The sequence below is a fragment of the Lipophrys pholis genome (assembly GCF_963383615.2).
Source record: "Lipophrys pholis genome assembly, chromosome: 13".
Lineage (NCBI taxonomy): Eukaryota > Metazoa > Chordata > Actinopteri > Blenniiformes > Blenniidae > Lipophrys > Lipophrys pholis.
The window spans coordinates 6,864,944-6,882,556 of NC_137632.1; the positions used below are offsets into that span (position 1 = coordinate 6,864,944).

Consider the following 17,613-nt stretch of genomic DNA (forward strand, 5'->3'; position numbering starts at 1 on the left):
TTCCGCGACAGCCATATGTTTGCTCGAGTTTTATTTGCACCGTGCTCACCATCAAATATTTATGTCATTATGGGAAATCTTAACGTCCAGCACCGCTTTAATTAACTTATCATTGTTGGTTTTACACTGCAGAAGTTACCAAACATATATATAGTATAACATAATGCAGATTAGTTTGAAACATTTTTCAAACAATCTATAGGAAGAAGAACTTAAAGTATTAGCGATCACAATTAATCATTCCATCACGATTATGTACAATTAATTCATCGAGTTGAGTTTGCAATACCTGTTTAGATGCAGTCAAATAGTCAAAAGAAGATTAAATAAAGAGACAAAGTTAAATCACATAAAATCACAAACCCGCCTTTTGTAAAACAAGCTGAAAACATTTTGAAAAATATATATTTTTAAACATATTTAGCCTCAGTACTAAAAATGTGTCCATGCTCAAGTACAACTGTTACATTACTTTACTTTTACAAGTAAAGTTGCTTTTCTTAAAAATGTTTTCAAAGGAAAACATAACATCCTCTTCTGAAACTACATCAGTGACTCGTTGAATGTCTGTATTTGTGAATAGTGAGAAATATGTACGTTCAAAGCACATTTCTCCGCGGAGCACTGAAGTTTATTAAAATGTCACAGAGGTCATTGGTTTGAGAACAAATGTTGACATAATGTCGGAAGGTTGTTGTCTCCAGATCGAAAGGTTTGAATATGAGTTTAAAAGTAGCTGAGTGGATCACATGGTGTGAAATGTACTTCAGCTAATATTTAAATGGCCAAACATACTACAGTAATGTAAGTATCTCAGTTCATTACTTTCCACCTTTGTTTCGTACTTCATTTAGAAATTAAGAAGTTCAATTCTGATTATAGGTGTCGTTTCCATGAATTGGTACAGAAACCTCTTCTCCTTTTTTTGTTTCCATGATCAAACTGTCTGAAATGAAGCCGTACATGTGACGTCCGCTTCTGGTCCAACTCCACAGATTTAATGGTCCTGCTTTGATTTTGCTCGTGTGCATTGGAAATACCCCCGTCGTCATATAAGTGTTGTTTTCCCTTCAAGTATTTGATGTTGAAAGGAAGGAAAATCTTAATAGCTAAGTGAAACTGTGAATTCGGTTTCCCAAAGCTATCAGCTTTTAACAAGGTCTAATTGAATTGCTGTGAGAGCACTGGTTTTTCACTATGTGCCATTTCAATTAATTATTAGCCTTGAAAATGCAGAAGGCTTTTTCTTTCTTTCTTTCTTTCTTTCTTTCTTTTTTTTTTGTAATATCACACACAACCACTTAGTGTATTAAAGAGAATGATAACGTATGTTAGTGCAGATTCATGAGCCCATTTCAAATTATAAACCAAATGTAATCCCTGTAGCTTTGGTTTGCTAAATTGAGGTTTTGATTCACTTACTGTCATAAATGGCTCGACTCCTGAATCCATTTCTGTGGTAATACTTGACACCATGGAGCTTACGGTGCGCGAGGACGAAAACAGGATGTGTTTCTAAGCAGATTTAACAATGCAAAATGCATAAAGTGTGAGGTCATCACTCCGAGAGAATGGAGTGTGTAAAAAAAAAAAAAAAGAGAATACGAGCCTGCGAGGTCACAGAAATAAAGATAAATGTGAGCACCAACAGCAAGGCTACGGCAATGGAGCTAATAAGAAACTGTTTTATCTTTTTACAATTTAAATTGTAACCTTGAGCCCGCAGCCAGCCACACAGGCTCCCGGTAGAATCATAATTCTGGCAAGGGGGAGCAGTTCTAGGTGTGGGTGCACGGGCCACAGCATTAGCTCTCTGAGTGAAATATATGGCAGTGACGCCTCTCGGCCCCATCCACAATCAATTGGATTCTTTTCCTTTAATATTTACTCGCAGCGATGAGATGCTCGTCTGCATGGTGATGAACAGTCTGCCACTGGCGTTTGAAGGTGACCTGTCAGTGAGTATGGACAAATCTCTCGCTCGCAGAAATGTAGAAAATAAATCATTAGGGGCAGGCAGTCAGACAGGGGCCTCTCTCTCTCCCTCACTCTCCTCGGATTTAAATCAGCTCAGATTTATGATTTGAATTAATGCTTCGTTTGGTCAAAGGAATGGTCGCGGAGACAAATGATGTTTGGTACTGAAACCATCCTAATATTGATTACTGGGTGTCGCAGCAATCTCTTGTTTATATCAAGCACTCTCCTGTGACAGGGTGGCCAGCAGGAGTCATCCTGATAATACGCTGGAGATATATGGCCTGCTCTGCACCGTGGAGCCATGAAACGCCGCCAGCACCGCGTTGTCTCTCTCATCCAGTCCCTCCACTTCCACTCGCATGTTTATTTTCCATGATAGTTTCGCACGAGAAAAACAAACAAATAACTTGGAAAGAAATTATTTAATATTCCATAAGTGCTTCGCTCGGGCCTGATTTATGGGTCTGAGTATTTTGGAGTACGGATGCCTAATATGTCCAGCTCTCCAGCCTATTATCCAAAAGCAATCCGAAGGTATAAATCACTTGACTGATATAGCAGTAGAGGGGGAATTGTGTTTGGCTGTAGCATTGTTGGGACTGGAGTGACTGTTGTTCAGAGTGCTGACTGGGGAATGACTTCATGCTGTTTTCAACAGACTCAGACCACAGCTGCTCGGAGGAAATGGACCGGCGTTTTATAATCATCCAGCTTAAACTAAGGCCCACACAAACGGATGTGTTTACTTTCACAAATTATGTTACCATCCACGATAGGAATTGATATGTTAATGAGCACGCTTCTGATAATACCACTAAGGACACAGATCCATTTAATCAGAAGGAGATACTACATAAAGCCGTTGGAAAAGAAGATGAAAAAAAAACCTCTTCAGGCTAAAATACAGGTGCTTCATCTCTGTGTTTGTCTGAAGCAGATCTTGTATTGTGAAGCGCTTAAAGCGTATACAGCAGTGAAGGACACTCTGCGCTGTTTGTAGAGTTGGATTGCCCGCCGCTGTCTTTGTGTTGATTTAAATTGAACAGGCTAATGTTTCCACCTCGCATTAAATATTCATCACAATTAGACCTTCCTGTTTGCATCAATGTTATTAATTATAAGGAAAGAAACTGCCATTTTAGCTCTCTGCAAAATACCCAAACATACTTAATGAGAACTGGAGAGGCAGAAATAGAAGTGGATGAAGGAGACAAACTGAGAGATGGAGTGATTGCAAAATGTAAAGAGAGACGGAATAAAAGGTGTGTGCGCGTGTGTTTGTGTGCGGGAGAGTGTCTTTTCTTTGATTTTTTTTTTTCCCTCACACTCTTTAGTTGGGCAGAGGGAGCTCTCTCAAAGCACAATGTGGATTGTTCCTGTGCCTCTCAGGAAATGCCACAATTACAGATCACAGACCAAGCAAAACACGTGTGGCGCTTGGCCTTGAGGGGGATAAACAGCCCGCCATTCCCTCCCAGTGCATTGACCCCAGCCACAACCTTCATTACTGGGAGAAAAAATATTGTCAGCTGCCCACTAACAAACACCTGCCAATTTCAGGAGGAGGAATTGGCTTTTTCAGTCGCAGACGGAAAATAAACTGTTTCTTAGAGCTGCAGAGAAAGGGTAGGAAAGGAAGATAAGGCCCAAGGTTTACCCTTGTCCTTTTTTTTTTCTTTTCTTCTTTATCCTGTGTCTTCCTGCTCAGTCTCACTTTTGTCTTCCACCCACTGTCTCTCTTTGGCCACTGGGTGCTGCCCTGCCACTCATCTGACTCCTCACCACACAACTCTAATGGAGCTGAAATCCTGTTTGTAATTAGATATGGGAATTCCACTGTCATCAGCCAGATGATGCCGCGACACGCAGACCAAACAACTCGCTGAAAGACGGGACCACAGCAAAAGTGGATGACACTAGTAACTGCTAACTTTCAAAAATGTTTAAAAAAAAAAAGTACCGAACATCCGAAAAACCTGCAACGCCACAGGCTAAGCGCAAATCTAGAAAAACCAAAAAAACCTTTGTCTTGCAACCGTGGCTGGAGTCCAGACTGGCCGATAGGGAGTGGGGAGCAACATGCTGGGCTGAAGTTGGACGGGTGGTGACAGGTACCTGGAGTGTTGCCTGACAGGAGGGTGGAGGGAAGAGGTTCTGGGTGAGATGATGAGGAAGCATCATTCTCTTTTCCCAGGGTCATCAGGCTAATTTCTGCAAGCCCTACCCTCACACTTCCGTGTTTGCTTGTGTGTGTGTGTGTGTGCGTGTGTGTCTGCCGACGGGTGTGTGTGTGTGTGTGTGTGTGTGTGTGTGTGTGTGTGTGTGTGTGTGTGTGTGTGTGTGTGTGTGTGTGTGTGCGCGCATGCGCATGCTCGTTTGAGAGAGAAAGAGGGGGCCTTGGCCCCTGAGAGCGCTCTGTGAGGAGACCACAGCTGTACACTCCCAGCAGCTAATTGGTCCTTATCTAGCTGTCCCATTCATCTTCATTTTTTACCAATTACTGAGCATTATCTGTGTTCTCAGTTGGGTATGGGACTTAATCCTTTTTGGTTAAGCTGGTGCTACAGCTTGCAAATTTCAAATGGAGGAAAGAGGGTGGGGGGGTGTGTGTGTGGGGGGGAGGGTGGGGGTGGGGGGGGTGGGGGGCATGTGGGGAGGAGGTGGGGAGGAGGGGGGGGGGGCAAAAGTCACAGCAAAACAAACTCTGAAACTTCCCATCATCCCTCACTGGCAGGAAGCAATCAATAAACAATGACATCACATGAAGGAGAGGGGAAGAAATGGAAGAGATCAATTATTGGCGTTATAATTCAAGTCCTTGTTTGCAAACGTTGCAGCCTCATTGATTAGGCCGTTCCTGTTGCACTCTCCATTATTGACTTGTTAAAACCATATTTTCTCATCATCAGTGGTTTTAGTTTTGCCCACACAGAAAACAATTGCTTTAAGATTGGGGGGGGGGGGGGGGCGTCGTTAATTATTCAGCATGTATTCATTTTAAAGCACAGCGAGTCAAAATCATCCTCTTTACTCTACAAACAATACGAGTACAGTACATTGCTCATCCAGAAGGTACATCAAGACGCTGCAATCTGGGGCAGTTAGCCTTAATTTTCTGAGATCAATGCATAACTAGGCTCCTCTCTATATGGGGTCCGTGCTTGGCCATGTTGCCGAGCTGAGTGCAGTCAGCCTGGAGACCATGCACTAATTACTGGAGTGTTTACAGCTCGGTTGGATAGCATTTGTACTATTTTGGACCACATAAGTGAACGCCTGTGCTGTGCGATACCCTAATAAATAAGATATTAAGATGACTGCTTAAATGAGTGTAACTGTTGACAGTGTTAATGAGACGACATTTGAAATAATCTCAGTAATCAATAATGACTCGCCCACGGGTCGGCCCTAGGTGAAAATGAGCACGTATGCATGCATGTTAGTATGTTAGTATGTACGGTATATTCACAGAACGGTGGGCATGCGTGTCGGCAGACACAGACAATCACGCAAACAAAAGCCGGGCCGCATATAGAGACGCCGCTCCTGCACTTTGATAGGGATCCGTTTGGTCACACTCTCTGCGCCAGCTGTCAGCCCAGCTCCACTGCTGCGATTTAATTAGTCTGTTTATGTCCTTTCTAATAATAAAGCTCTCTGGGTGGAAGGACACATCCAACTAGCGAACCACGCGCTCCAACCTGCTAGCTGCACGAGTGCTGGTGGCCCGGCGCAGCTAAATGTGGGCCATGATGGAGGATGGTGGCAACTTCCTGCTCCTCTAGACAGAACATTGGCCCTCGGGCTCAGATCTAGTATCACCCCCTACTCAATCCTAACCTTAACCATTAGGGGATAAAGCACATACTGACCTGATATGAGTGTCTAGGGGCAACTTCATCCATCTTCCTCTCTAGCTCTCTTGTGGGAGCCTTTGTCAGCCAAGGCTCTTTGGAGAGACTAGATTGTAGCCATAGGCTGAATGGAATTCATTTCACGAACATATCATAACACCTCTTTCGCCACGACGGATTATTGTCTTGTCTGATTTATGCAATTACCGCGTGGTTTTGTTTGGATTCCTTTATTCCGGTATCAAGGCTGTTCGGGCTCAAATTGGACCTGTTTAAGCTGCCAATGTTGGAGAGGGGTGGGGGGGGAGTGGGGTACTGGTGGTGGCAACAGAGGCAGACATACTGAGCTAGACGGAGAGTGGCAGAGCAGACAGACAGCCTTCCAGTCTGAGTGAAGAGCTTGATGGGTCTCTGTCGCTCTCTTGGGCTTTGGCCCTCACCATCTCTCTATTAGTCTGCCAGGCTCCTGGGAGCCAGGTGACAGATAAGTGAGGAACGACACACACATTTTAATAGACATTTCAAAAGATAAACCTGATAATCATTTCTCTCTTTAATGAAGTCTAATGTCCTCGTTCTAATTCCAGTTGCGTCGGCTGTTAAGCATCAGCGTAATACTTTGAATATGCATGATTGGGAAATGGTGAGGTACACTGATGTAGCTACAAAATACACAAACGCAGACAACTGCAGAAATAGATTACAATAACAGGGGGAATTGATTAAACATTATTTCCGTAATGATCCATATCAAGTTCTATCATCTTTGAGTGGCAGCGGCGTTGCAGTGTTCCGAAGAGGAAGAGACACGCGGGGAAGCAACACGCCAGACACACCACGTGCCGCGGAAATATTAGTTTGATTGTCTCTAGTGGTTAGTTCACAATAGCAGGAGCAGAGCTATAAAAAACAACTGACCAGTCGAGTTGTCATCCCTCATCAACATTAGGCCTCATTCTTCATTAATTGGATAGATTAATTTGGAGTGCTTTGATGCGGGGGTGATGCATGTGTTGGGCTGTCCCCTCCTCACTATTCTCTGTCAGGTTGAATTTAGCCAGGGAAGGGGCTGACCTTTGAGAGTGAAGAGATCAACACAATTTGAAAAGACAATGTCACTTGGTGTAAATGTGATACGTGTAATAAATGACATTCAACCTTTCAGTGATGATGAGCTTTCGCAGGTCGGGGTAATGTGAAAAACATACATGGCGCGTAATTGCGCCGAATGGGAGCGGTTTTCACATCCGCGGCGAAGATGGCGCAGCATTAGCGCCTGAATATCATGCGCTCTCATTTCGTTATGATTATGTCTAAGAGGATGCATTAGCATAGAGTGATCATATTGCTGTGTACACAAGAACAGTAATGACAATGCGCTGATGACAACAACAAAATGACAATCTCTTTTTACTGTGATTACACTGAAAATATGTCCCATTGCCATCAGGGGCAGCATCTAGAAAATAGTTGTGATTGTGTGTCACAGGAGGCACTCAGTCAGTAGGTTGTTTTTTTTTTTGTTTTTTTTTTCTTTCTCTCAATTATGATATGGTAACCCTCATCCAAATAGAGCTATCAGCCACAGTGAGCCCAGACATCTTCACCATCACACAGCCTCTCCCATGGGACCAAGATAAAGAGAGAGAGCGAGCAAGCAAGTTCAAACAATGTGCAGGAATTTCACAATCAGCATGTCCTTCACAATGGGGACCAAAGACAGCTGCTTCTCAAAGTAAAACATTTTTTTTTAAATTTAAATACAAGTTTCCATAACTTTTTTATGAATCGAACATATAACATGACAAAACTGACCTGGTAACAGATCCAATCAGTACTGCAATAGAAATTAACGGAACTATTAATAAATTCCCTAATTTTAGTTGCACTGTTTTTATAAAGAATGGATTTCATACGTGCACATAGCACATTCTTCACCGTTTTTTTTAAGTTACGTTCATCCCTTCACACACAGATACGAATAGTGACTTCTGCCATGCATGGTGCTCAACCTCCATTAGTAGCAGTTTGGGGTTCAGTGTTTTTGCTCCAGGATACTTTGAAATATGGGCGATGCACGATGGGGTATCAAACCGACAACCGTGCTATTGAAAAACGAGCTGCTCCAACAACTGACCCACAGTCACCAAGTAAACCGGCCTGCAAGAGGATCGAATTGTTCGGGAGATGACCTTGAAAAGTCAAAACAAAATGTCATTAATAATGTTTTTCTTTTTTTCCTTTTTTTAAATCAATGTAACCGTTGTTCCTAATCTGCCCACTGGGTGTTGCACTGTTTCAGTAAAGTAGAAGTCATAATAATGCAAATTGCAATTTGTAGGCTTGCGACTACATAAATTATTTGTTATGAGAGAGTCGATATGTAGGTTTTTTTGTTTGTTTTTTAAGGAGTCATATTATGCAAAATTCCCTTTCTAATGTATTTCCAACAGTAATAATCGTCTCCATACCTGGAATGACGCCACAGAAGTGAAGAAAGTCTGTCCTCTCTCTCCCTGGCTTGTTTCAGTGTTTAAAAAGTGTGTTGCTCCAACCAGCCAATCAGAAATCAAACCCTATATAGTGTCATTGGGGGTTTAGCCAATCACAATCAAGGTAGGCCCTCCCTTTGACTCCTCCAACAATTAAGCAGCTCTGCTCTGGCACATGGCACCACCAGAGGAAGTACTTCCTCCTCTTCCCAAGATGGGTATGTGTGGGCGGAGCTAGTCCAGCTCACACAGACACAGCAGATTCTGAATGCAGCTCCTGTGAGCCAATATTCAAATGGAGGAAAATCAAGGTAAAGCTGGATTTGGGGCAATAAACTTTGAATACAACATTTTTAGACTAATGAGACCCATGGGAAATTGTGGAAAAGCTGTATAATAGGAGATCTTTAAACTAAACATTTTTCTATCTTGAGTTCACGTACTGGTATCTTAGTCAGAGAAACAAAGGAAAAACTTCAAATTGAAGCTTCTGTTGTACTGGTTGAGTTCGACACCTCTATTCTCAGTCCTGTGACTAAACTGCTGATTGCAGCAGTAGAAAGACGAGCTACCTATTTGGGAGAGAAATGACTTGATTATTAAATAAATACTGAGAGTGAGCTTATGAATGCTAGGTGGATGCTGAAGGCAGGAGAAACTGTGCAACCTGAGAAGCCACAGGATTTCAGATTGTACTAATACCTTTAGTAAAAAGTGCTTTCAATGCAAAATGTTCACGATGAACTTGGAACTTTTCATACTAAAACAAAAGGGACAATATTTTTATACTTGCTGCTATTTTAAAGTGATATATTTTACTACTGCTATACGACTGAGAGCAAACTGGGATGAATTAACATGAGTTGTACGCTCCTGCTATAAATAATTAAAACGAAATAGGAAAAGTTGTGTTTCATTTCATCTTAATACAATTAAATTCAAACCAAGTGTCTAAACTGTAGGGAAATAACGTCGACATGCTACAGTGAGAGGAATCACCTTGAACTCATGAGTAAACTGTACACCGCATTACGGCCTTCCTCTGGCGAGGTGTTTGTAATGGAGTACTAAGTGCACAGGAGGTAGTGATGCTAATTTTGTAATTAAAACAAATGATCTGATGACCACATGCAAACTGATCCCCCTTCTCCTTCCACTAAAGCGATATGACGGCAGAGTGGGCCGTGATTGATAACACTCGTCAATATATTTCATTTCAGGAGCCTTAGTCAAATGACAACTGGTTGTCATTGACTGAAAGCAATCTTTTTAAAAGGGGGGCCTTTGCTAAGTATCAGATGAAAATGATTCCTCTGTCTGCTTGGGTGTCACTGTCTGTAGGAGCTTTATTGATTGGGCTTGAATATATTGCAGCCGCAGTAGTAACAGCTGCTAGTAATATCTCTCCTCTCCTTCTGGTCTCCTCTTCTGCTCGCAGCAGAAGCCATCGGATGTTGGAGCTCCGGCACCGACTCCGCGCGTTTATCAAGACTGATGTGTGACAAATGTAAAGTGAGCCTGGTTCCGACCCAAATTAGAGGAGCGAGCGGTGTTTGCTAATGTGTCCTGAAGGCCTGGCTGTCTCCGCCATCCCCGGGCACGTGCATGATTGCGTTAACTAAACCCACCATTGTCTCCCCCGCCCCCGCCCCCGCCGCTCCGTGCGCCCGGCGTTATCAAGCACAAGGATGTTGGCATTGGTTGGTAAAGGTCATTTACTGTAATGAGATTTGCCACATGCAAGCATATGGCTTGATTATTGCCCTGTTCGTTAACATTTTCAGCAAAGAGACAAATAGACAGCTAAAACTGCGTGTGTGTGTGTGTGTGTGTGTGTGTGTGTGTGGAGGGGGGGGGGGGGGTTAGTAGCATTTTCTCTCCAAAGGTAGGAAGAACTTCCTTCACAACAGATCTGTCACGGAGATGATTGATCTTTCAATTTTCATAAGGAATGCATGCCATTAGAGCTGGAGATTTAAATTATCCTATAAAAAGTTGCCTGCCTTAGATTTTTTTTTTTTTCCCCTTTTTTATGCACTTAAAGGACAAACACCTCTGTCTGTCTCCTCCATAATTTCTACCACATGTTACACTCCAGTGGTTTGGGTTTGAAAGCAATTATGTTACCTCATCAAACCAGAAATGTTTTCTTATCATGTTTTCTCTTACATTACATTAGGCATTCTGGCAGGGAATCTTTGCTCACCTGAATCCCGGGGAAATGCGTATCTTCATCCTGGCGCCTTAAACACACTTTGTTTGTTGACGTGAATGAGTTTGAAACCTGTCCAACCTTTCTAAGTGTTGGAATGTAAAACATATTGTTTGCATGTGCTTGTTTTTTTTTCACGTGTGTGTGTGTCGACGTGGTATTTTTTTACACAAGCATTTACACTACATCATTGTCTGAGCGCGGGCCCGTTACGTTTTCATGTTTACCTCTCTTTGTTAGTCGTGCGCGATGTATTTCGTTTTATGTGTCCGTTTATGTGTTTGTGCGCGCGCGCGTACGCCAGCGTACGGCAGGTATTTAACAAAGACAAGATGTTTGCTTTATTATCAACATTAACTGCCTAAACACAAAAAGCTTCAAAGTTTCATTCAATGACACTGAAGGGCTGTGGGTGGCTACATCAAAGCTCAATACCTTCCTCTCTCCCCCCATTTTAATGAGAAACAGGACTCACCAGCCTTGACTGAACCTGCCATCTGTGTGTGTGTCTGTTTTTTTTTTGTTGTTTTTTTTTCTTGTTTGCATGTGTGTGTGTGTGTGTGTGGGGGGGGGGTGTATATATTCTTGTGTGTGAATATAGGAGCAGTTTTTCCTGCGCACATGTAAGCATGCGCTCGTGTTGTCTAGAGTGGCGCGGCGATGCCAGACAGCATATTTACGGAGGCCGTCTCGTGTTTGATCTATTGGGTTTTAAGGCTCCTTCCGTCTCACACAGCCGGGCTTCTGATTTTCGGAGATTAACAGTTATGGTAAAGATGAATGGCTGATTAGCGCTACGGCGAGAGGCCTCTAAATGTCTCGCCGCGCGACAGACACTTTTTCACGAGCCATTCATTTCCTTTTCGGGAAACCGGTTGTGCAAATCCTTGATACGACCACAACAAAGACTCTCCATGTGTGCGCACCACTGTCTCACCTTTGTCGGGAGAAATCCATACACAACATGGGAGCATTTTTACAAGCGCAATTAGGAGGAAAAACTGTGATTGTTTTGGCGCGCCAGTGCTGCGTACGCATTGTGCGGTGAGTCAGTCCATTTAGCTTGTGCGACTGGAAGGGCCCTGTTCGGTTTGACAGATCAGAAGTGGGGAAAAAAAAAATATCTCAACACCGTGAAAACCAAAGGCTTAGCAGTGAGCAAATCAGCCCTTTGTCTTGTTCAATTCAAATCAAAGGATAACCAGGAATGTTTGTTTGACAACAGCATTTACAATGCATTGTTCTGAAGCCCAGAGCCTCCCAAACAAAGACAGATAGGCTTTAAACAAGTCATTTAATTAGCACCGGATCCCCAGCTTTGGCTGCGCCAACCAATTATACATTCCTGAGGCATGTGCAGGTCCTATTTCACAGGAGCGAGAGGCAGATCCTCTCCAGCCCCTGTCTCTTACAGTACATCTCTCCCCTTTCCATTTAAGAGAAGGTAAATAGCCCAGACAGACAGCTTCATTAGCCAGCGTCTGAAGAGCGCGGGGCCGATTGTCGCTTAAATAGTACGCTTTTACTGCAGGCCCAGCCAGCGACCTCCGATCAATTACAGCTGACATTATTGTTTGTCGGGAGCTTTTTTCCTGGACAGAGGGAGTAAAAAACGAGATCAGGCTTGAGCTTTGGCTGGAAATGTAATCTTCCCCCTCTCTTTGGTTCTTTCGCTCCACAAACAATAAATCATTCAGTTGAAGAGATAATAAAGTGCCAAGTAGGAGCTAGTTTAATTTTTGTCAGGGGAAATCTGTCCACAACAGAGTTAAGGGGTGAGGCTGCTTCCTCGTACCGTTTTCAATGACAATGACTTAGTTCCCCCCCCTTTTTTTTTCTTTCTTATTATTTTTCTTTTTGGGGTGAGGTGGCCGGATAGGCTGAACTTCTGTTTCGATGAAGATTAACGGCTGCACAAATCACTGCAAGTTATCATTTTGTCATCGAAATAAATGACTGCTCTTTTTTTAATCATTTTAAAACAGTCAGCGTTCAATCTCGTTCGGTGTGATTCTTTTAAGTAACGGAGCCACCGTCAGCCGTGCCGTTTGAGTCTGATGTAACAGCTTTTTAATCATGTTGTTACCAAGGGCTGTTTTAATTCATTCAATTCATCCTCCGTGATTCAGATCTTTGCTTATCCATGCGTGAACTCCCGAGCACTGCACGACATAATAGCTGAGCTGTTTATATTGGTATTAAGTGATTTGTAGTTTTAATGATGGTAAATAGGAGTTCACCTTTGGAGCTCCCTCAGGCTTACTTCAGGTAAATTACTCCAAATGCATTGTTTATGCCCTTCAGGAAAGAGGGAGGGGGGGGGGGGGGGGGGGGGGGGCTTGTGGGAATTCACCTCTCATCAGGTCTGAACTTCTGTATCTGAGATAAACAGAAACTGACAAATATCTTTCCAACAGTTTACTCGCTGGAGTATCTGCACAATATCCAAGCGACTCATGAGTCCGACTAGTGTCTGTTGAATGAGAAACAAACCCCCCCCCCCCCAAAAAGGAAAAAAAAAAAAAAAATCACAGTTGATTATTGCTGGGTTAAAACGTGTCCTGAGCTGTTTCTTTTAACAAGAAAATAACAAGCAAATGAGGGGAAATTGCATATGAATGACTTGAAAACACTTAACTCTCTTGCAAAGAAAAAAAAAAAAAAAAAAAAAAAATAGGGCAGGTCCCGTGAATAAACCAATGTCCTCCTCACCTGGCTCCTTTCAGCCACAAATAAAGGGTTTTCGGTGGACCCTCGTCGCTCCGTGGCACATTCCCCTACAGTGGCCTGAATGGGTCTTTATGAGAGAAACATTGCTTTAGGATGGGGTGACATGAAAGGGGCTGGACGGGCCCTGAAAGCGAGACTAATACCCCTTCGAGCGAACAGAGCTTCAGTGTTTCTGCGCCAGGCTGTCAGTCAGGAGAGGCATCGCTGAAACTCATATACCATCAAGTACAAGATCCAATGAAACGATAAGTGGAAGAATGTGATTAACGGGGAGCCGACTTGTGTGTTTTTGAGGTGACTTCCCCCCCCTTTTTCATATTTTATTAATATGCGCGTTGAAAATATGTCTTTATGCGCCAAACTGTGTGTGATTGAATGGGTGTAATGTATCCACCTCAAAAGCAGAACAAGTCTCTTCTCTCTGGCCCTTGAGTGGCCTTGAAAGGCTGATAGGTAGCCTAGACCTCTCCATGTAGTCCTACAGTAAGTACCCCCGCAATCAGGCCCTCTGTGGTGTTTTTTAATTGAGCTTAGCCTGCTGAGTGGTAATTGATTCAGTCTGAGCTACAGCAGAGGCGCTGATACAAGGTGCTGCTTGGCTTTCGCCTTTCTTTAATCTCCCCTGCTTTATATTGTTTGGGAATACTCGCCACTGAGAAACTGCGTGCCATCTTTCTTATGGAAATCAATGCTTCTTTTGGAAGGAGGGGAATGACAGAGAGGAGTACTTCTCATGTCCTTTCATTTTCAACCAGTGTCCTTCTCTTTAGAGGCTCCGCCATGCAGATCTCCTTGCCCTTTGGCTACTGATGTTTTGTCAGAAAAGAAGAGTGGAGTTGTTTTGTGGATGGCTTTCTGTAGTGTGCTATCTTTTTTTTATTTCTCCCCCTCCTCTTTCTTCCACGCAGGTTTTTTTTTTCTTCTCTCCTTTTTTTTTTTTTTTACCTTGAACCAGGCTGCCAAGAAAGAGAGAAAAAAGGAGTGAAAAATCAACAGAGAGCCTCAATCAGATCCAATAGTGTCTATGAGGTTTTCTTTAAAGCATTTGAGGAAAAGCATCTGAGTGGTGGAGGAATGAGACCAAACTGTTCCCAGTCACTTTTGATCCTGCCAGTTCAAAGTCCCCACGGAGCAGAGGAGGGGGTGGTGGAAGGGGGTTCCATGGTTGGGAGTTGGGGGGGCTACAGACACCTAGCTTTGACCTTCTGTCTGCGCTCATGTCCTTTGAAAGTTGGCTTGTTTTCATTAAGCCAGTCAGAAGCGCAGTGCAGGGCCACAGTTTGACTAGTTACGAACCCCCTATGGTATCTTTAATAGACATTCTTTACATTTTCAGACTGCTAATGTCTTCAATTTTCCCAATTAGGCGTCCATTGCCAGACAGCAATTGAATAATTTAAAACATTTGTAAGATATCTCTGATGTTGTAATGGAATAATTTGTGTGCATATAAAAGAAGCAGGAAAAAAAAAGAAAGAAAGAAAAGAAAAGAAAATCCCATTATTGTGTGAGCCGAAAGTGACTAACTCTTTTTTTATTTGGTCTCGCTCTCTTGTTCCCTCGTCCTCCTCTTCTGGTCTGGAATATAGGCTATAATTAGCCTAAAGTCATTGCTATGCTGTAATCTGACAGTACTTGTTTGTCATTAGCACGTTTAACTAGTCATTTGGGTAATGGCTTTCAAGATTGCCTTTGTTTTTTTACTTAGATATTTTTTATATGTAAATATTGAGACAATTTCCATAATGTGCCCTTTTTATTCATCACAGAATAATTGATGCATCTTTATTGCAGTGTAAACTTTGGTCTTTGAATGACTGTGTATATAGTTATCATCCCCGTTTTCTTTATTATTATTGCAGTAGTATCTATTATTAACGTATGTTGTAAAACATTTATGTGTATTATGTTAACATGGAAAGATACCCCAGCAGTGATTTGAATTATTCCATTCTTTTCCTAATGGATGGCCGTGTAAAGCTTTAGTGTTATTGGACACCAATTTTAAAGGGGATCTCAGTGGTGGGAATTGCTGATTGCTGAATTAACAGCAGCAGGTTTTGAGTTTTCAGCCGGAGCTTCGCAAGTTTCCCTTGTGAATATCTCACTCATAATATGCATCATTGAGTAACCAACGACCTCTTCATGTGTCTCAGGCCTGGAACTCCCATTCATGATGATGCCACACCCCCTGATCCCCGTCAGCCTGCCCCCAGCCTCTGTCACCATGGCGATGAGCCAGATGAACCACCTCAGCACCATTGCAAACATGGCCGCCGCAGCACAGGGCCAGAGCCTGCCCTCCAGAATGGTCACCTCTGTTATAAAGGTAAATTTTAAATCTGAAATCCCGGGTGTCTGAACCGTGCAGCTCTACTGTGGCGTGAGGGTTCCTGTGTGCTTTAGATATTTATCTTGGTTTTGTGGTTTTTGTGGCTACTGGGGTTGCAGGAACGGGTGCCGGACAGTCCCTCACCTGCTCCCTCCTTAGAAGACCACAGGAGGCCGGGCAGTCACCCCTCGTCCCACCGCAGCAGCAGTGTGTCCAGCTCCCCAGCACACACGGAAAGCTCCTCAGATCGGATACGTACGTCTCTATATTCCACAACACCATTAACCAAACACACGCGTATCCTCTTCACATCGCTGAGGTTTCCTTCTACTTTTGGCAGCGGTACATCACAACGGTCTGTCCATGAACCCAGCCCTGTTAGGCCTGTCTCCGAACCTCGGACCCGGGCCCAAGGAGGGCGATCTGGCCCACGACATGAGCCACGAAGTAAAGAGGATGCATGCTGACAAAGGTGAGTTAAGTTTCATTGTTTAAAAAAAAGAAGAGGAATTGAGGTGAAATCTAATCCACATGAATTACTGTGTGCAAACAAGGAGGTTTCAGGATTCTCACCACAAATCACCATTAGTTTATGTGAAAGAAATACTAAGGAGCTGATATAAAAATACCAACTATAATCCTGGAGATTAAGTCTGATGGCAAAGTTAGTGGTGAATTTATCAACAATACATACAAACTTAACGTTTTCACAATGAGGAGGAGTGGAGGTTTGCTGGAGGGCTTAAAATATCTTATGTCGTAATGATGGGATTTGTTTTTTCAACAATTGTGCCACAAACATTTATTTAAGTGTTTTTTTTAATCTTTGAGGAGTAATCAAAAAAGAATGATCACATCAGATGATTGTCAGTAACAATTTCCATAATTTTGCAGTTTCAAATTTGCAATCCATAGATATCATCTATTTTTAGATATGTTAGACTTTACATTTTAATTTATCCAACTATTTTTTTATTCCTCCAGTTCATTTCACGTTTCATTTGTTATACCTTCAGTTTTTCTTCTTTTATTGTTTTCCTCATTCTATTCTATTATTAAATCAATAAATTACATGGCAAACTCAAGACAAGCACAATAGACAATCCATAAACATTCAGACCAAAGATGTTATGCGAACACCTTAAGAGGTTAATTTATCTCTGTGTTTTAATTTTTCTTTACAGACTCATTGTGTTACGTTGATTGCTTGTTGTGGATATTTCACAGCACGCTCAGCTTTATATGCACACGCTATAATGACATCTAATGACACCCTTGGAGTTTTCCTAATTACCAGAAAGGACATTTACCAGTGCAACTGTAAGTTGTCAGCAAATGTCCATTGAAAAATCATTTCTGTTGTCACATAATTTCTTTTTTCTTAAAAAAAAAATATATATATATATATCCTAATTAATGCTGATGTTTTCATACATACACAGGAAACAGGCCACATTGCGCGCAGGCATTCTTTATCCTACCGACTGCTACAACTGAAGAAATCATTTCCCAATGTCTAATCCAAATCGCACTGTGAATTAGTGTTTTGTTTTTATTCTAATTTCATTATGCACGTTGGAAAAAAAAAAAAAAAAAAGACAAAGAAAGAAAAAAAAAAAAGAATCTGATAGAAATCTACTGAGCATGGTGGATTAAATACAAAATGAAGCAAATAATAGATTTTAGTATTCTCTGTTGGTTTTATCAGAGCTGTGCTGGGTGATGCAGGGTGGGGTGAAGCTGATAATGATATTAAAACCACTATGGAAATCATTGGGCTGTATGTTCCCTGTTGGCTGGGCTGACGTGAAGATCAGTGTTAGACCTTCACTCACAGGGTGTGAAGCAGCGAATAGTAATAATTAGCAGGATCATGAGCTGAATTTATGGGTCACAAACCGTCGAACTGTGCACGCGCGCGCATGAATATGTGCGTGCACCGAAGTGTGTCTGCGTGGTGCACATTTGCCGACGAGTAACGCAAACATATAAAAAGAAAAGAGAAAAAAAAAA

The 17,613-nt window shown here is 42.4% G+C and overlaps 1 protein-coding gene across 1 annotated transcript in view; it reads left to right on the forward strand.

The window, feature by feature from the left end:
- dachd (dachshund d) overlaps positions 1–17,613 on the forward strand; it is a 95,191-nt gene that overhangs the window by 56,182 nt on the left and 21,396 nt on the right. Inside the window, exons 4-6 of the mRNA XM_080477818.1 lie at positions 15,425–15,597; positions 15,720–15,855; positions 15,941–16,072. Coding sequence (XP_080333944.1) covers positions 15,425–15,597; positions 15,720–15,855; positions 15,941–16,072 — 441 coding nt within the window. The remainder of the gene's footprint in view (positions 1–15,424; positions 15,598–15,719; positions 15,856–15,940; positions 16,073–17,613) is intronic.